Here is an 18,143-nt window from a genome sequence, read left to right as displayed (position 1 = left end):
GGTGGGGAGGAGAAATAACATGGGGAAATAGTTTTTATTTGTGTAATGACTCATCCATTCCCAGTCTCTATTCAAGCCTAAGTTAATTGTATCCAGTTTGCAAATTAATTCCAATTCAGCAGTCTCTCATTGGAGTCTGTTTTTGAAGCTTTTTTGTTGAAGGATAGGCACTCTTAGGTCTGTAATCGAGTGACCAGAGAGATTGAAGTGTTCTCCAACGGTTTTTGAATGTTACAATTCTTGACGTCTGATTTGTGTCCATTCATTCTTTTACATAGAGACTGTCCAGTTTGACCAGTGTACATGGCAGAGGGGCACTGCTGGCACATGATGGCATATATCACATTGGTAGATGCGCAGGTGAACGAACCTCTGATAGTGTGGCTGATGTGATTAGGCCCTATGATGGTGTCCCCTGAATAGATATTCGCAAAAAGAAAAGGAGTACTTGTGGCACCTTAGACACTAACAAATTTATTAGAGCATAAGCTTTCGTGAGCTACAGCTCACTTCTGTAGCTCACGAAAGCTTATGCTCTAATAAATTTGTTAGTGTCTAAGGTGCCACAAGTACTCCTTTTCTTTTTGCGAATACAGACTAACACGGCTGCTACTCTGAAACCTGAATAGATATGTGGACAGAGTTGGCAACGGGCTTTGTTGCAAGGATAGGTTCCTGGGTTAGTGGTTCTGTTGTGTGGTTGCTGGTGAGTATTTGCTTCAGATTGGGGGGCTGTCTGTAAGCAAGGACTGGCCTGTCTCCCAAGATCTGTGAGAGTGATGGGTCGTCCTTCAGGATAGGTTGTAGATCCTCGATGATGCATTGGAGAGGTTTTAGTTGGGGGCTGAAGGTGATGGCTAGTGGCGTTCTGTTGTTTTCTTTGTTGGGCCTGTCCTGGAGTAGGTGACTTCTGGGTACTCTTCTGGCTCTGTCAATCTGTTTCTTCACTTCAGCAGGTGGGTATTGTAGTTGTAGGAATGCATGATAGAGATCTTGTAAGTGTTTGTCTCTGTCTGAGGGGTTGGAGCAAATGCGGTTATATCGTAGAGCTTGGCTCTAGACAATGGATCGTGTGGTATGATCTGGATGAAAGCTAGAGGCATGTAGGTAGGAATAGCGGTCAGTAGGTTTCCGATATAGGGTGGTGTTTATGTGACCATCGCTTATTAGCACCGTAGTGTCCAGGAAGTGGATCTCTTGTGTGGACTGGTCCAGGCTGAGGTTGATGGTGGGATGGAAATTGTTGAAATCATGGTGGAATTCCTCAAGGGCTTCTTTTCCATGGGTCCAGATGATGAAGATGTCATCAATGTAGCGCAAGTAGAGTAGGGGCATTAAGAGACGAGAGCTGAGGAAGCGTTGTTCTAAGTCAGCCATAAAAATGTTGGCATACTGTGCGGCCATGCGGGTACCCATCGCAGTGCCGCTGATTTGAAGGTATACATTGTCCCCAAATGTGAAATAGTTATGGGTGAGGACTAAGTCACAAAGTTCAGCCACCAGGTTAGCCGTGACATTATCGGGGATACTGTTCCTGACGGCTTGTAGTCCATCTTTGTGTGGAATGTTGGTGTAGAGGGCTTCTACATCCATAGTGGCTAGGATGGTGTTTTTAGGAAGATCACCAATGGATTGTAGTTTCCTCAGGAAGTCAGTGGTGTCTCGAAGATAGCTGGGAGTGCTGGTAACGTAGGGCCTGAGGAGGGAGTCCACAGTGGCTGCTTCTTCTTTTTAAAGAAATATATTACTTGGTCGCTTCCTTATAAGTGCTCTTGGACTTGTAAAGAATGTATATGCCTGTACCATGAGCACCTTGGATACTGTGCAGTATCTTTTGAAGGGTGGAGATTCTTCTGGTTGGTTTTGTTTGAGTACTATCAACAAATGCTTCTTTTCATGGGAAGCCTGGAAATGTTGGCTTCCAAACTTGTAGATAATTTTCAAAGACATTTCAATAGCTTTGAAAAAACTCACATTAGTCTCACCATAAAAGGTTCATGTTTTCCCATTATATAATTCAGCAAATTCCATGCCAGCTGACAAATGTTGGAAAATGGCAAGGATTAGCAAGAACCAAGCAATGTCCATTCTGCCTGTTATTCTCTTGTAACTATTAAAACTCCATATCCTTCCCCCCCACTACTTCTGTGATTCACTGCTTCCAGCTAGTGATGAATGAGGAGAGAAGCTGTGCAGCAAAATGAGATATTTCTTACCTGATCATCTTCTGCTAGCATGCTCTGACCTCATTCAACCTACCCTTGTAGTCTGGGAAATGACCAGAATATAATTGAACAAATTGAATTTTTTTCTAAAGATGACATGGACACACAATTGCCTAAAGGCTAATTAATATAGCATATCACTTTGTTGTCTTAATGCTAAGAATTGGTTGCTTGAGAGTTAGTACAGCTTTGAAGAACTCGCCTGGTGGCCTGAGCTGAAAAGTGGGACTCTAGTTCTGGAGACAATCCCACTTTTCAGCTCAGCAGAATGGACATTGCCCTACATAAAACAAGACTTTTTAAGGAATATTGTGGGAACCAGCCCACTAGCACCTTTCTACCAAAGGACGTCTCTGCAGAGAAATAGAAACAAACGAATTGCTATACTGGCTTTGGAAGTGAGCATCAAGACACCTCAGAAATCTCAGCTGCTAATTCTCTAATATTTCCCAGAACAGTTCTTTGTCTGTAAATTTAGATGCACAAGGTATCTACTTATGATGATTGATTGGTATTCATGGGTGTGATTTCTTGTAGACACAGAGTTCTGAGCCACTGCTCTTGTCTCAGATCAGTTTGACAGGACAGAACGAGACATCTCACTTCAAGCAAGGATCAGACCCCTTCATGAAGAGGCATTTATTTGCCATGTAATAGGCTCTCTTTAACGAAATACAAGAAAAACTTTTGGACTGAATGGCTATAGCTGAGGCTTTGAAATTGCTGTGCAGTGTGTCTACATTTTCATGGTTCCTGGGATCTTTTGGAAGCAAGTCCTCTTCTGAAGGTGTGACTGTATTTCAATGGTGGAGCTACTGCTTCACCAATCTTAGGCTCCCAAAATTTATCAAATTTCATTTTTTTAAATGCTACATTTTAATTTAACATTAGTTTTAACCAGAAGATCTCTTTTAGATTAAATGATATCACCAAAGGAGGAGTCTATGGGAAACCAAGCATCCAATAAAATTTGAAGGGGAATATATTTTATTAATATTAATGAGTTCCTTGTAAGCCACAGTCCTCCTGTCCTGGAAAAGTCCTACACTTTTTGTTTTTGTGGGTTTGTGTGTTAGGGTTGGGATGGGTGGTTTTTTTTGGTCAGGGGAGTGCATAAGGTACAGCAGAACCTCAGAATTATAAATACCTCAGGAGCGGAGATTGTTCGTAACTGAACAAAATGTTATGGTTTATCTTTCAAAAATTTACAACGGAACATTGACTTTATGCAACTTTGAAACTTTACAAGGCAGAAGAAAAATGTGCTGCACAGTATTTGCTTTTTTTCTTTTGGGTTGCTGCTGCGTGATTGCCTACTTCTGGTTACAAATGAGGTGTGGGGTTGACTGGTCAGTTCATAACTCTAGTGTTCATAACTCTGAGGTTCTACTGTACTTCTCCTGGATGTTTACAGGAGGAGGTAACAAGCTGGTCTGGGGACCACTCGACCAAGGAGGGGTACTGGGACAAATACCTCAATTGTGAGAATAGTCTGCTAGATAGCCCCAGGAGCCTGATAGAATATATTTCTTCTCCTCCAGGTTGGCATGTAAATATATTAGGAGTGACCTAATAGCACGTGGGGCTTCACTCTATAAAGCAGGAGCCATTTTGAACACTGGAAGGGATTTTTCACTTCCCTGTGGTCCCATGATAGTGCAACTGCATAGGAAATGGAGTTTCCATGTGCTACTTCTCTGGTCATAGACTGCCTGAAGTATTCCTTAAGCTTTCATGTGGAGGTAGCCCATAGACAAGGGGAGGTTTGGAGAGAGACCCCCTTTCAGATTCTGAGCTCCTTTCCCTGGCACAGTGAGGGGCCACAGGGAGGTACAATTCTGATTATACTGCAGCCTGGTGCAGGGCATCATAGGAGCAACAGAAAGAGCTGGGCAGGAACTGGATTTTCTGTTTTGCAGGAAATTCCACAATTTAATTTTTTCCCCTCATTCTGCCACAAAATAAAAAATTTAAAAATTTCTCATGAAATAAAATTGTTCTGTTGATTGAAACATTTTTTTTGATAAAATAGAAAACATTTTGTTCTGATTTTTACTTTAAAATGTAAAAATTTGAGATGAAGTGCCATTTCAAGGTAGAAAATTGATATATTACATTACAAAAAAGTTTCACAACAGAATGTTTCAACTTTACTGGAAAGCTGCATTGCATTTTTTTGCCTAAATGAAGATTTGCTGAAGTCAACTAATTTCTGTGAAACAGTTCACTTTTGACAAATCAGCATTTTCTAACCAGCTCCAGTGACAGGCTTATCTCCATGTACAGACAAGCTTCAAGGTCAGGCTGGGGGTGGTGTGCCTGCTACAAAGCACTGTCAGGGAGCCTCTGTGAGGAGAAAAGCTCCAGCAAACACTCTCTCAGGCTGGAATGGCAAAGAAGAATTTAAACCTTGATTTTATTCCACTATCTCCTTAACAATACAAATTGCTGCCTTACTTTTGTCTTTTTTGGGACCTGAAGTCTCTGGAGTTTGTCAGACTTACCCCTGAGCAGGCTGTGAGGGGTTCTCCTCTGCGGGAATACTGAGATTCCTGATCCAACTTCCCACAGTGGAGTCGTGACTTTACGAGAGAGCCAAATCCCAAAGTGCCTTTTCAACTCAAAGCCCTGACAGAACAAACTGGTGGCTTTCTGAAGTAGGCCAACGATATGTCAATTTAAAATGTACTTTTAAGTCTCTTTAAAATATTTAATAGATAAATATGGAATACATACTTGGGGCTCAAACCGTGCAGCAAAATGTCTCTATTCAAACAAAATATCCACTGTACCTTGAAAGCTTTGTTTTCTCTTCTTTTTGTTGTTTCTCTACCTCCACATGGCGTGCTAGGCGATCGAGGGTTGAAGCAACCCTTTCCTTCTGATAGTCAATGTGGTCTTTACGCTTTACATTTCTCTACAATTAAAAAAGCAAGCTTTTATTTTGTAATCTCTAGACAGTAAAAAGGTATAAGTGCAGTCATGCAGAGGTGGTATCCAGGCACAAGACGTAATTCAGTGCAGACATACCAATTTAAGTTTCTATGAGATACCTTGTGACTGGTCTTATCAACTTAGGAACACCTGTTATTTTGTAAAAGAAAGAGTTTACCCAAAATTAGTATTGGTGATGCTTGTCCTCCCAGAAACTGACCAGAAGATTGGAAAAGACAGTAGTTTCCAACTGGTGGCCATTTTAGCTTGAGAGAACTGTTGCCAACACCCCAGTAGAACGAAGTCAACCAGAAACAGAAGTTCACACGTGATACAGTGAAGAGGCAAAAGGTTCTCTTGCTTCTCCTTAAGAGGTCAATTCCTTCATCTTTTTACTTCATTATACTGGTAAAAAAAAAAAAAAAATAACAACAAAGACTAAAGCAAATCAGAAGCTTGAAGTAAATGCTTCCTATTTCAAGAAGGTGGAAATCATTCAAAGAAGAAGTGAGTAGGATACTGTTGAGCTGAAGGCAAAAGTAAGAGGAATTGTAAGTGATTTTAGAGAGCTAGTTTAAACATTACTTGTCCAAAAACAAGATAATATCTATATGTTTTATGGAGTGTTGTAATCATTTTGGTCCCAAGATTTCAGAGACAAAACGTGGATGAGGTAATATCTTTTTTAGAAAAAAAAAAAAAAAAAAAAAGGAGTACTTGTGGCAAGTACTTGTGGCACCTTAGAGACAAACAAATTTATTAGAGAATAAGCTTTCGTGAGCTACAGCTCACTTCATCGGATGCATTTGGTGGAAAAAACAGAGGAGAGATTTATATACACACACACAGAGAACATGAAACAATGGGTTTATCATACACACTGTAAGGAGAGTGATCACTTAAGATAAGCCATCACCAACAGCAGGGGGGGGAGGAGGAAAACCTTTCATGGTGACAAGCAAGGTAGGCTAATTCCAGCAGTTAATAAGAATATCAGAGGAACAGTGGGGGGTGGGGTGGGAGGGAGAAATACCATGGGGAAATAGTTTTACTTTGTGTAATGACTCATCCATTCCCAGTCTCTATTCAAGCCTAAGTTAATTGTATCCAGTTTGCAAATTAATTCCAATTCAGCAGTCTCTCGTTGGAGTCTGTTTTTGAAGCTTTTTTGTTGAAGTATAGCCACTCTTAGGTCTGTGATCGAGTGACCAGAGAGATTGAAGTGTTCTCCAACTGGTTTTTGAATGTTATAATTCTTGACGTCTGATTTGTGTCCATTCATTCTTTTGCGTAGAGACTGTCCAGTTTGGCCAATGTACATGGCAGAGGGGCATTGCTGGCACATGATGGCATATATCACATTGGTAGATGCGCAGGTGAACGAGCCTCTGATTGTGTGGCTGATGTGATTAGGCCCTATGATGGTATCCCCTGAATAGATATGTGGACAGAGTTGGCAACGGGCTTTGTTGCAAGGATAGGTTCCTGGGTTAGTGGTTCTGTTGTGTGGTGTGTGGTTGCTGGTGAGTATTTGCTTCAGATTGGGGGGGTCTGTAAGCAAGGACTGGTCTGTCTCCCAAGATCTGTGAGAGTGATGGGTCGTCCTTCAGGATAGGTTGTAGATCCTTGATGATGCGTTGGAGAGGTTTTAGTTGGGGGCTGAAGGTAATGGCTAGGGGCGTTCTGTTGTTTTCTTTGTTGGGCCTGTCCTGTAGTAGGTGACTTCTGGGTACTCTTCTGGCTCTGTCAATCTGTTTCTTCGCTTCAGCAGGTGGGTATTGTAGTTGTAGGAATGCATGATAGAGATCTTGTAGGTGTTTGTCTCTGTCTGAGGGGTTGGAGCAAATGCGGTTATATCGTAGCGCTTGGCTGTAGACAATGGATCGAGTGGTATGATCTGGATGAAAGCTAGAGGCATGTAGGTAGGAATAGCGGTCAGTAGGTTTCCGATATAGGGTGGTGTTTATGTGACCATCGCTTATTAGCACCGTAGTGTCCAGGAAGTGGATCTCTTGTGTGGACTGGTCCAGGCTGAGGTTGATGGTGGGATGGAAATTGTTGAAATCATGGTGGAATTCCTCAAGAGCTTCTTTTCCATGGGTCCAGATGATGAAGATGTCATCAATGTAGCGCAAGTAGAGTAGGGGCATTAGGGGACGAGAGCTGAGGAAGTGTTGTTCTAAGTCAGCCATAAAAATGTTGGCATACTGTGGGGCCATGCGGGTACCCATCGCAGTGCCGCTGATTTGAAGGTATACATTGTCCCCAAATGTGAAATAGTTATGGGTGAGGACAAAGTCACAAAGTTCAGCCACCAGGTTAGCCGTGACAGTATCGGGGATACTGTTCCTGACGGCTTGTAGTCCATTTTGTGTGGAATGTTGGTGTAGAGGGCTTCTACATCCATAGTGGCTAGGATGGTGTTTTTAGGAAGATCACCAATGGACTGTAGTTTCCTCAGGAAGTCAGTGGTGTCTCGAAGATAGCTGGGAGTGCTGGTAACGAAGGGCCTGAGGAGGGAGTCTACATAGCCAGACAATCCTGCTGTCAGGGTGCCAATGCCTGAGATGATGGGGCGTCCAGGATTTCCAGGTTTATGGATCTTGGGTAGCAGATAGAATACCCCAGGTCGGGGCTCCAGGGGTGTGTCTGTGCGGATTTGTTCTTGTGCTTTTCAGGGAGTTCTTGAGCAAATGCTGTAGTTTCTTTTGGTAACTCTCAGTGGGATCAGAGGGTAATGGCTTGTAGAAAGTGGTGTTGGAGAGCTGCCTAGTAGCCTCTTGTTCATATTCCGACCTATTCATGATGACGACAGCACCTCCTTTGTCAGCCTTTTTGATTATGATGTCAGAGTTGTTTCTGAGGCTGTGGATGGCACTGTGTTCTGCATGGCTGAGGTTATGGGGTAAGCGATGCTGCTTTTCCACAATTTCAGCTCGTGCACGTCGGCGGAAGCAGTCTATGTAGAAATCCAGGCTGCTGTTTCGACCTTTAGGAGGAGTCCACATACAGACTAACACGGCTGCTACTCTGAAGCCTATCTTTTTAGGTTGGTCCAAAATTCTCTGGACACACCTACTAATAAAACCTCAGAGAAGACTCCACACACTAAATCACAGAGGAATTTAGGGTTCAAATATGCATCATGTGCCAATGCCCTGCCATGTACATTGGTCAAACTGGACAGTTCTCTAAGTAAAAGAATAAATGGACAAAATCAGACGTCAAGAATTATAACATTCAAAAAATGGAGAACACTTCAATCTCTTGGTCACTTGATTACAGACCTGAGGGTGGCTATCTTCAACAAAAAATTTCAAAAAACAGACTCCAAGAGACTGCGGAATGGAATTAATTGCAAACTGGATATAATTAACTTAGGCTTGAATAGAGACTGGGAATGGATGAGTCATTACACAAAGTAAAACTATTTCCCCATGGTATTTCTCTCCCCCACCCCCACTGTTCCTCAGATGTTCTTGTTAACTGCTGGAAACAGCCTACTTGCTTGTCACCATGAAAGGTTTTCCTCCCTCCCCCCTGCTGCTGGTGATGGCTCATCTTAAGTGATCACTCTCCTTACAGTGTGTATGATAAAACCCATTGTTTCATGTTCTCTGTGTGTGTATATCAATCCCCCTGTATTTTCCACAAATGCATCCGATGAAGTGAGATGTAGTCACGAAAGCTTATGCTCTAATAAATTTTTAGTCTCTAAGGTGCCACAAGTACTCCTTTTCTTTTTGCAACTTCAGGAGAAATCTACAACCTCACCTCTCTCCACCCCCAACGAACCCGCCCCAAGGACGTTTCTACATGCTTCCAAAGATACTCAAACAAGGGAACTCAGGAAGACCCACCACATCTGATCATGGTAGTCACACTGTAGAAATATCAGGACTCTCAGAAACCATCCTTAAACCACTTACCACACAAAAGGCCAGTTCCTCCAGAACACAATAGACTACCTCCAGAAAAGCCGCAACATTAACCACCTCCTTCAAAAAAAAAAAAAAACACTCTTACACCATGGATGTCACCTCCCTATACACCAATATCACTCTCTGTAATGGCATTGCTGACTGCCTCAAATACCTACAAGACAATGGGCCACACTCTATATCCACTCCAAACATTGCCATTTTATCCTAACCCATAACAACTTTACATTCAACAAGAAACATTTTGTCTAAACCCTGGGAACAGCCAGGGGTACTAAAGAATGGCTCCCTGACATACCAACCCACATGAGGAAGAATTTTTGGAAATATGCACCACTAAACCAATGATATGACAGATACATCAACGAGATGTCCATCCTCTGGAGAGATGACCTAAACTCCCTATATTTCTATCACATCTTCAGCAACCAAACACACCAGCATCAACTTCCTGGACACCACGTTCAGCTTCAGCAATGGAACCCTACAGACTATATACAAGAACCCATGTGTAAGTGGGCGATTTGTTCCACCATAGTAGGGGAATTTCTCTATTCGCACAGTACCACAGCTAACTGAGTGATGAAAAGATCTGAGTCTCTGCCCCAATTAACTTTATCCTGGTACCTGCCACCCTGACTTTCCCTCTCATGTGTGAGCAGGACTTGCACTACACAGGGAGGGCTGAGCCTAGGAGTCCCTGACTGTTTACCTCAGTCTCTCCATGGGCAACTCTGGGGACGAGGATGCCCCTACTCACTTGTTACCCTTTTAACCCATAATCAGTGTGTGACACATGGCCAGAAAGGGGTAAGCAACTTGCAGACTAATTGACCCAGATTCAACTTTTAAAGACATGTTAGAAAAGTATGTACATAGTAATTAGGGCCATTCCATGTTAAATAGGTTAGAGCTTTAAAATGTAAACTTGCATTGTTAAAGAATTTTAAGAAGATAGACTACTACAATTACTATGTTTACCTATACCTTTTTAAAGTTTAACAGTGTAACCAAACAATTCCGGTCTAGGGCTGTACTCTTAATTCAGAGATCAAAAGGAAATCTTAACTTTTAGATGAAACTTGGGTGAAATAATGTCATTGTCTATATGTCGCTTTAAAGTTTGTGTTAAATGGTCTATAAACCGCTTAATTGATAATTACCTTATGTTAATCCATGTAGTTAATTACCAGTGATGTTTAGGAAACAAGAGGTTACTTCAAAAGCCTATTGTTCACCAAAGACTCTGTACTGCCCGGGAACTGTATCAAGGACTCTTGGGACCTGATCCTTTCATCTCAAATCTGTATATGCTTCATCAGGGGTAGCATGAGTTGCAAATCGAGGTCTCCAACTTCACTTGGATCACTCTGGTATTGGACATTGGACTAATAAAGGTTGCCAACCCTCCAGGATTGTCATGTGATGAAATCTCCAGGAATTCGTCCAACCAAAGTTGGAAACCCTAGAACTAATTCTAAGAACTCTTTGTGACTCCAAAGCTCAGCATCACTACTATGAAACTGATCTCAGAACTGTACGTATGTCTGTATGTATAATGGTCTTTTAACCAATATTCTCCCTCTTTTTAAATAAATTTTAGTTTAATTAAAAATTGGCTGTAAGGATGTATTCGGGTAAAATCTGAATTATTCATTAACCTGGGAGGTAGTGTGTCCAATCCTTTGGGATTGGTAGAGCTTTTCATATGATGAACAAGATTTTCAATAATCTCCATCATATTTGACTTGGCTGTCTGGGTGGGTGCCTAAGGCTGGGTCGCTTTAAGGCAGCTGTGTTTTGGTTTCTGTATAACTGGAAAGATATTGCAAAAGCTGTTTTGTCGCTGGCTTGAATTTAAGTATTAAAATAACCACCAGTTTTGAGGGATTGTCTGTCCCATTCTTTGCAGTTTGCCCTAATTGAGCATTCCCTCCCGCCCCCCAGGACTCTGGTCACACACTGCAATTCACTTAAACATATATACAATTTATTTACACCAAAAACGCTCTCTCTGGGGATTAAAGAGCACGTCACAGCGTAAGCACTGCAAGGAAATAGCTTGGGTGAGGTTCAATGCAGCAGTCCCTAAAGTGCAATAGACTTTACATTAACAACAAATTTTCAAGTCTGGTGTCCTCTTCCTGGACCTGGATGTGCTGCTGTGATGCTGCTGGCGTGGCACTCGCCCAGGATGGCTTTGGGCTCTGCAAAAGAACCTCTTCTCCACCTTTGGTTCTGGCCTTCAGTCAGACCACATTCCCCTCTGGGTCGGCACTTATGCTCTCTCAACAAATTTGGGAAAGGGTCTGTCTCCTCCTCCTTTACCCCCCCCCCCCACTACACAAGTACACACAAACCTGCCACAAGAGCGAGAGACTCAACCCCGCACTATCACTCCAATGCTGCTTCATCTTCAGTTACTGCTCTGGTTCCCTGGCTCTGGGCTGCTCCTCTGGCTGTTGTACCCTGGCTGGTTCTGTTCTGGGCTGCAGCTCTGGCTCTGGCCGGCTATGCTCTCCTTGGCTCTGCCTTACTCTGTCCTGGCAGCCCCAGCTCACACAGAGGACAGGCCCTGTGCTCTTGACTCCCTCATTGGCCTGCCTACCCTCTCCATCCAGCTGACTTGGAGTGCTGGCCTCTCTCCACTGGTCCTGGCCTGGGGACCTGTCAGTCTCAAGATCCTGATTCCTCTTTGACCCTTCTCCTTGCTCCTGGTATTGGGAGAGGCCAACCAAAAAGCCCCACTAAGTTTCAGTAAGAGGCCAAAAGCTCCCTTCCACATGGATCACCATACTTACCTGCACAGATCCCCATGCACACCAAGAAATTTGTTGTCTACAGCCAGGCACTCAAGATACCACAAAAATAGCATAAAGTCTGGGATATACATCTTGACATACTCAAAACTGCCATCACCAAACAAGGACACTCCACTAGAGGAGTAGACTGTATCATGGAATGGGCTACCCCCAGATATCCTGAGAGAACCTACTTCAATACAGAAAAAAATCCCATCAACTGCAAACCACCATTTGTTATCAATCACCTCACAATGGAACCCATACAGGATATCATCTAATATATACAACTTCTACTTGATGGGGTCCACACACTGAAAAAACCTTCCCAACTGCCCTCTTCTAACTTTCAAACAACCTTGCCAACGTCATCAGCAGAAGCAAGTTCCCCACAGACCAGAACATACCAACTCAAAGCAGCACCAGACCCTGTCGGACCAACAGATGGAAAACTTGCAGATGTATCTCCACCATTAGGTGGATCAACACCCCGCAAAACACACCTTTCAATGTCCCTGGGTCCTACACATGCCTAGCACAACATGTGGTGTACCTTATCCAGAGCATCAGATGCCCAGGCAATAATTATGTGGGTGAAACAAGACAATCACTATGCTCTGAAATGCACTCTCACAGAAAAACGATAAGACAAAAATACCCTATCACCCATGAGCAAGCACTTTTCACACAAGGATAACTCTGTATCTGACCTCTGAGTCCTCATAACAAAAGGAAACCTACACAACACCTTCAAAAGATGAGTCTGGGGGCTGAAATTCATAACTTTGTTAGACACTAAAAACCATGGACTGAACAGACACTCTCATTACGACAAGCCATGATCCACTAACTGTCCTTTGTCATGTGACTGCAAAGGTGTTAGTTGTCCACTTCATCTTGAATAGTCTCTTGCAACCTATGTTAACTCCTTATGCTTAATTGTAGGTTCCACCTTGTATTTAGCTATAACACTCTGAGTACCTTTCCAAGATCTGAAGAAGAGTTCTGTGTAGCTCAAATGCTTGTGTCTTTCACCAGCAGAAGCTGGTCAAATAAAAGGTATTACCTCACCCACCATGTCTATCCTCTGATATGTTTTAGGCATAATTAGTCTGTGCATTTTGGGAATGCAGCACTGAAACATCAATAGGAATAAAACTGAGGATAATAAGTTATTCCCATTCAAAAAATCAAGCAGAAGAACTTTTTACCCCCTGCCCATAAACATTTTCCAAAAGTGTAATGTACTAAACTGCAAACTTAAGTGTTGAAACTGAAATGTATTAACAAAGTTTAATGACAATTTAACATTAGAATCTGTTACAGTGCAACCATTTTCCTTTCCCCAGTAATATTTTTATTTACACAAATAACAAACAAGCTGTAAATTTGCCATGTGCAAAGTCTTTTATCGATGTAGATTTCACAACATTTCATGCTCTTTACAGCATGTTACTTAAACGCCTTGCCTAAAATTCAGTCAAATGAGATTCACAGTATATTACAGTTCTACAAACTACTTCACCTAAATACGTCAATCTGAGCCAGAAGCTACAGTGTATTTAGCATTTTGGAGATTATTCAATTATTCATGCTGCTTGTGCTAATGGACTTGCCATCCTGTCTCTCAAACATACCATCTACTCAGTTTCTACAGAGTTGTAGATGGAGATTTTAGTAACTCAGGATACGTCTACACTACAACTGGTCGGGTGTCATTATAGAACTGTAGTGTAGATGATTGCTACATGAACAGAAAGACTTTTTTCCATTTATGTAGTTAATCCACGTCTCTGAGATGTGGCAGTTAGGTTGATGGAAGAATTTCTCCATTGATCTAGCCACACTGAGGATTAAGTCATCCTAACTACAGCGCTCAGGGCATGAAATTTTTCACAGCCCTGAGTAACATAGCTAGCTTGATCTAATTTTTAAGTATAGATGAGGCCTCGCTTTGCTCCTTGACTACGCACTCAAACAGGAGATCAAAGCCAATCAACCATGTCCTCCCCACAGAGAGTAGGTGCCCCAACTCACCTGTCAAGCTTAATATGAATTTAAGGAAAACAATTTCCATGTTAGAGAGAGACCATCTCTGTACTGAGACATTGGAAAAAAACATCGCTTTTCAGCAAAGCCTTTTCTTGTACTTTTTCTAAACTTCCCTTCCTTTTATACTGATCACACTAACACACTTTCGCAAACAAAAGGTTAATCCTTATAATCAATTTTTATTTCCTGTTCAGTTTGTTTAAAGTCACACTTCAGGGTTGAGAAAATATTCCCTTATAAGGAATTGATGCTGCAAAAACTGGACTGTGGACCAGCTGAATAAATCACGAAATTAGGTATAGAATATGGGATTTATTCCATTTTGCACATAAGTATCTTGGAACAGTAGTAATGATAGCAAAGGAAATTTAGATAAAACACACAAAAAAATTTTTTTTCTGCTTGTTTTTAAACTAGCAAATTATATTAAACAATCCAAATAAGCAGCACCTCTTTTTAAAGAAAATATCAGCAACCATGGGGAAGGATGATCAGGTTGCTTTACAATGCGGTTCTATGAATGAGTTACAGAAGACACAGTATTTTTATTTGCACAGCACCAGCGTACCAGGCCTACAACCAGTCGGGAGAAAATAGTGCAGTCTGGACTATGGAGTAAAACATTTTCATACAGGGAATGACCATATATTAGCACAAGCTACTAAAATTAATGTGATTCACAATACTCCTGCAGTTAGTTGAGTGAAATGACACCCCAAGATCTGTTAACTAGACAAAAGACAGCTATGACGCAAATCACCTTACAGTGTTCACTTGGTTTATACGCAAACACCGAGTCTAAACTATTAAAATTCTACATAAAGAAAAATACAAAATCAGTTCTGAGTTTGTTTTGGAAGAATCATTTCAACTGATATGCCCAAGAATGAAATATTATAACATACTCACATGAATATTGGAGCTGCTGCTAGGTTCTTCATCATCACTACTCACAAGGTCAATGCAGTCAAGCACAGGTCTTGAAGGCCCTTCCTAAAAGAGGTTAAAAAAGCGTTATTGTTTTTCTTGAAGTTAAATTTCTATAGGACTAATATATTGGATCCAGTATATCACATATATGGATATACTGGCCAGTCATTTCATGGCTGTGTTCAGAAATGCCATTAAATGGGCTTCTCAAGCAAATGCTGTAATATAATCCTTTTACTTTGTACCCAGAAGCGTGCAATTGGTCTTGGTCTTCCTCTTCTCCATTGCTTCTTCTGTATATAAAAGTCAAATGGTGTAATCACTTGAAATTGTTAATTTTATTTATCACTCTTCTATTTGTCCCCTCACTACCCACTTTCTATTACGTTCCTTTTCATTGGTTTTAGTTTACAATGTTCCACATGCTTTAAGGAATACCATGTCAGTGAAACAAACATCCACCTTATTTCTCCAACTGTACTTAGGCATCAGACTATTGTCAAGTGATGGAATGCTAGATCTCACTATACAAAGTGATACTCAGCCCACAAAACAAGACTTCTATCAGAAAAGTTAAGAGGTTCAACACACCGGGAACAAAGCATTACCACAGATTAAACCAGTAACACAGGAAATAGTACAACTATCAACACAGTTGCCCCGCAATAGTTTTTTTCAGAAGTCTCCCATAACCATCTTCTGGAAGTGATATACTTCTTATATAATAAGCACTATAAATTATTTCTGTCTACATGACCTGTACCCTACATATGTTTATGTACACAGAAGGCATTACATAAGCCAATGAATAGAAAAAGTTTTCTTCATTTGTTTTATTAAATCTTTATCAGATGTAAGAAGGAATTGGATGAGACACCAGTACGTTATTACCGTCAAAGTGAGGATTCTGGAAAGAATGGCACTTGCCGATTGCCCATCATGGTAGATCTCTATCCCACAAAGAAAACTGACATGCTCATGTGCGAGTCTGCACAATATCAGCGTAACACAAACCAGCACAAAGAGGCAGACTGCCAAGGAATGATATAAGTGAACTAACGAAGAGGACAGGAACAAAATTCCAAAGTACAATGCAGGAACAGCAATCAATATCTTAAATAAAGGGAGTATGTCATTGTTTAAAAAAAAAAAAAAAAAAAGTCATCCAAAGTTAAGTCTCGAGCTCCAGGTCTTCCTTGTGATAAAATGTTCATAGATTTTAAGGGAAAAGGACCATTATGATCACGTAGTCTGACCTTATGAATAACAGACATACGTACTGTGGTCTACAGTATCCCATATTGTTAGAATCATGCCAGAATAGGATAAGTAAACTTATTATGTAGCACATCAAACATTAATTTCTGCAGAATCTACAACCATTTTTTTAAAAGTGTCTAGAGCGTCTATACCTGAAATGATGAAGATTGTCTTTTCAGTCTCCAGACAGCTCTAGGGTGTCTGTAGCTATTAATAACGTGTCCCAGAACATTAGAATTTAATCAACAAAAAACTAATTGGTTTCACTGCTACTATTCAGAACCTTATTAGTGAAAAAACACTCAGTTGCACTTTGCTTAGCCAGAAGGTGGTTAGAAAGATGCAGCCCTGGAGCAGCCTCTAAGAACTCCCGGACATCTCCTTTTCAAGACACTTTTGGAACAGTGGGGTTGGGCTTCATATCATCATTGCCTAAACTTCAGAACTGCATTTCTGCCCCTCCCATTTCTATCAGCCTCCAGCTTGCTGGTGTCTATTATAATTTTTCAAACCTTTTGGAAAATGTATTTATGTACGCATTTATGTATGTCATCAAATTAATACCTCAGAAACAGCCAGGTAGATAAAAATCAATGATTTTAAATAAATAAATAAATAAATAAATAAGGTTAGGGTTTTTTTAATTTAAATCTGATTTTTTTTTTATAAAATGCTTTTTGAGGGAAAAAAACTACCTAAAGATAGTTTTAATTAAGATACATTATAGCTCAAAGATATGTCATCATGGAATAGGGATTATAAATTCTAATTATATAGTATGAGACAATATATTCATATAATGTTAAAAAAAGTTTTGCAAATGAGTTCCAATAGTTCATGGATTAGTGACCGAATTTCATGAGGTTCCAAGGGTTTCTGTATAGATTATTTAGGTTAATCTTTCTATCTACACAGCGGGACTCAGTGCTCATCAGAGATGCTCAGTTTTGCAATTCTCAAACTGTGGATTTATGTCTCCAGAGATAACATGCTTGTTAACAGCAAAAATGTTTTTAAATAAATAGCTAATATATAGAGGTGAGAAATAACAGACCTCAACCCCATTGTCCCTCTGCAAATTTGTGTACACAAAGTCAATCCCTTACCTCTCTCTAAAAGTGCAAAGTTTCAAAAAGTTCAATGAACAGAAGATTGTTAGGGGTGGAATAGATCTGGATGGGAAAAAGAAGTCTGGAGATAAATGTGAGAAGGGAAGGACAGAAAGTAGAAACAAAAGTGAAACTGTTTGAGCAGTATATTCCAGAAGTCTTTGAGTCTTTCTGAGGTCTTCCTTGATTTAAGATCTACCATACCATTCTCTCCTTAGAAGGAAAAACCTATAATGGCAGCAGGCCATAAAAGAGACCCAGTTTGGGAATGTTTTATGAAGTTCCTCTATCTGTGGATAAGACAGGCATGCGTGCAAATGCAAACAGTGCAACAAAGAAATGCAAGTCCTGGTTGCCCAAATGAAACAACATCATGAGAAGTGTTCCTTCTTGGGAGAAAGCTGAGTTGAAGATGATGAAAGAAACATATCTGAACATGCAGGATCTTCAGATTGGGTAAACTTTTTTATTTCATACTTCTTTCTTAAAGTCTGCCTGTCTTCCTTCTGGACTATTCTTGAATCCCATGTTTGAGCAAAAATATAGTTGTTACTCTATGGTACTATCATTTTAGATGCAGTTGTGATAGAAAAATATATAGCTGAAATAGGCAGATCTTCCTTTTACAATTTCATCTTTAAAGTAGTAGAGAGTGTCAGTGAATGCATGAGTAATACTAAATGAGCAGTATAGTAATAATAATTAAATAACTGGATTGACTTATTTTGTTTAGGAGAATCCATCCTCAACATACAGGATTCTGAAGACTATCCACCTTCAAGATCACCATCATTTTCTATAGTTTCAGAGTTATCTGCCAATGACAGTGTGTCAGTCACATCATGTATGTCACACAGCACAGTATATCACCTGTGGCAAAAGAAAAAAAAC

At 40.7% G+C, this 18,143-nt stretch overlaps 1 protein-coding gene across 1 annotated transcript in view; it reads right to left on the bottom strand.

Moving 5' to 3' along the window:
• ZNF451 (zinc finger protein 451) overlaps positions 1–18,143 on the bottom strand; it is an 81,836-nt gene that overhangs the window by 49,230 nt on the left and 14,463 nt on the right. Inside the window, exons 4-5 of the mRNA XM_043510406.1 lie at positions 14,863–14,946; positions 5,002–5,142 (exon numbers count right to left, since the gene is read on the bottom strand). Of these exons, the coding sequence (XP_043366341.1) occupies positions 5,002–5,142; positions 14,863–14,946 (225 nt within the window). The remainder of the gene's footprint in view (positions 1–5,001; positions 5,143–14,862; positions 14,947–18,143) is intronic.

This window comes from Dermochelys coriacea, chromosome 3 (genome assembly GCF_009764565.3).
Source record: "Dermochelys coriacea isolate rDerCor1 chromosome 3, rDerCor1.pri.v4, whole genome shotgun sequence".
Taxonomy (NCBI): Eukaryota; Metazoa; Chordata; order Testudines; family Dermochelyidae; genus Dermochelys; species Dermochelys coriacea.
The sequence above is the reverse complement of the archived record's forward strand: the minus strand, read 5'-3'. Positions and strand labels throughout refer to the sequence as shown.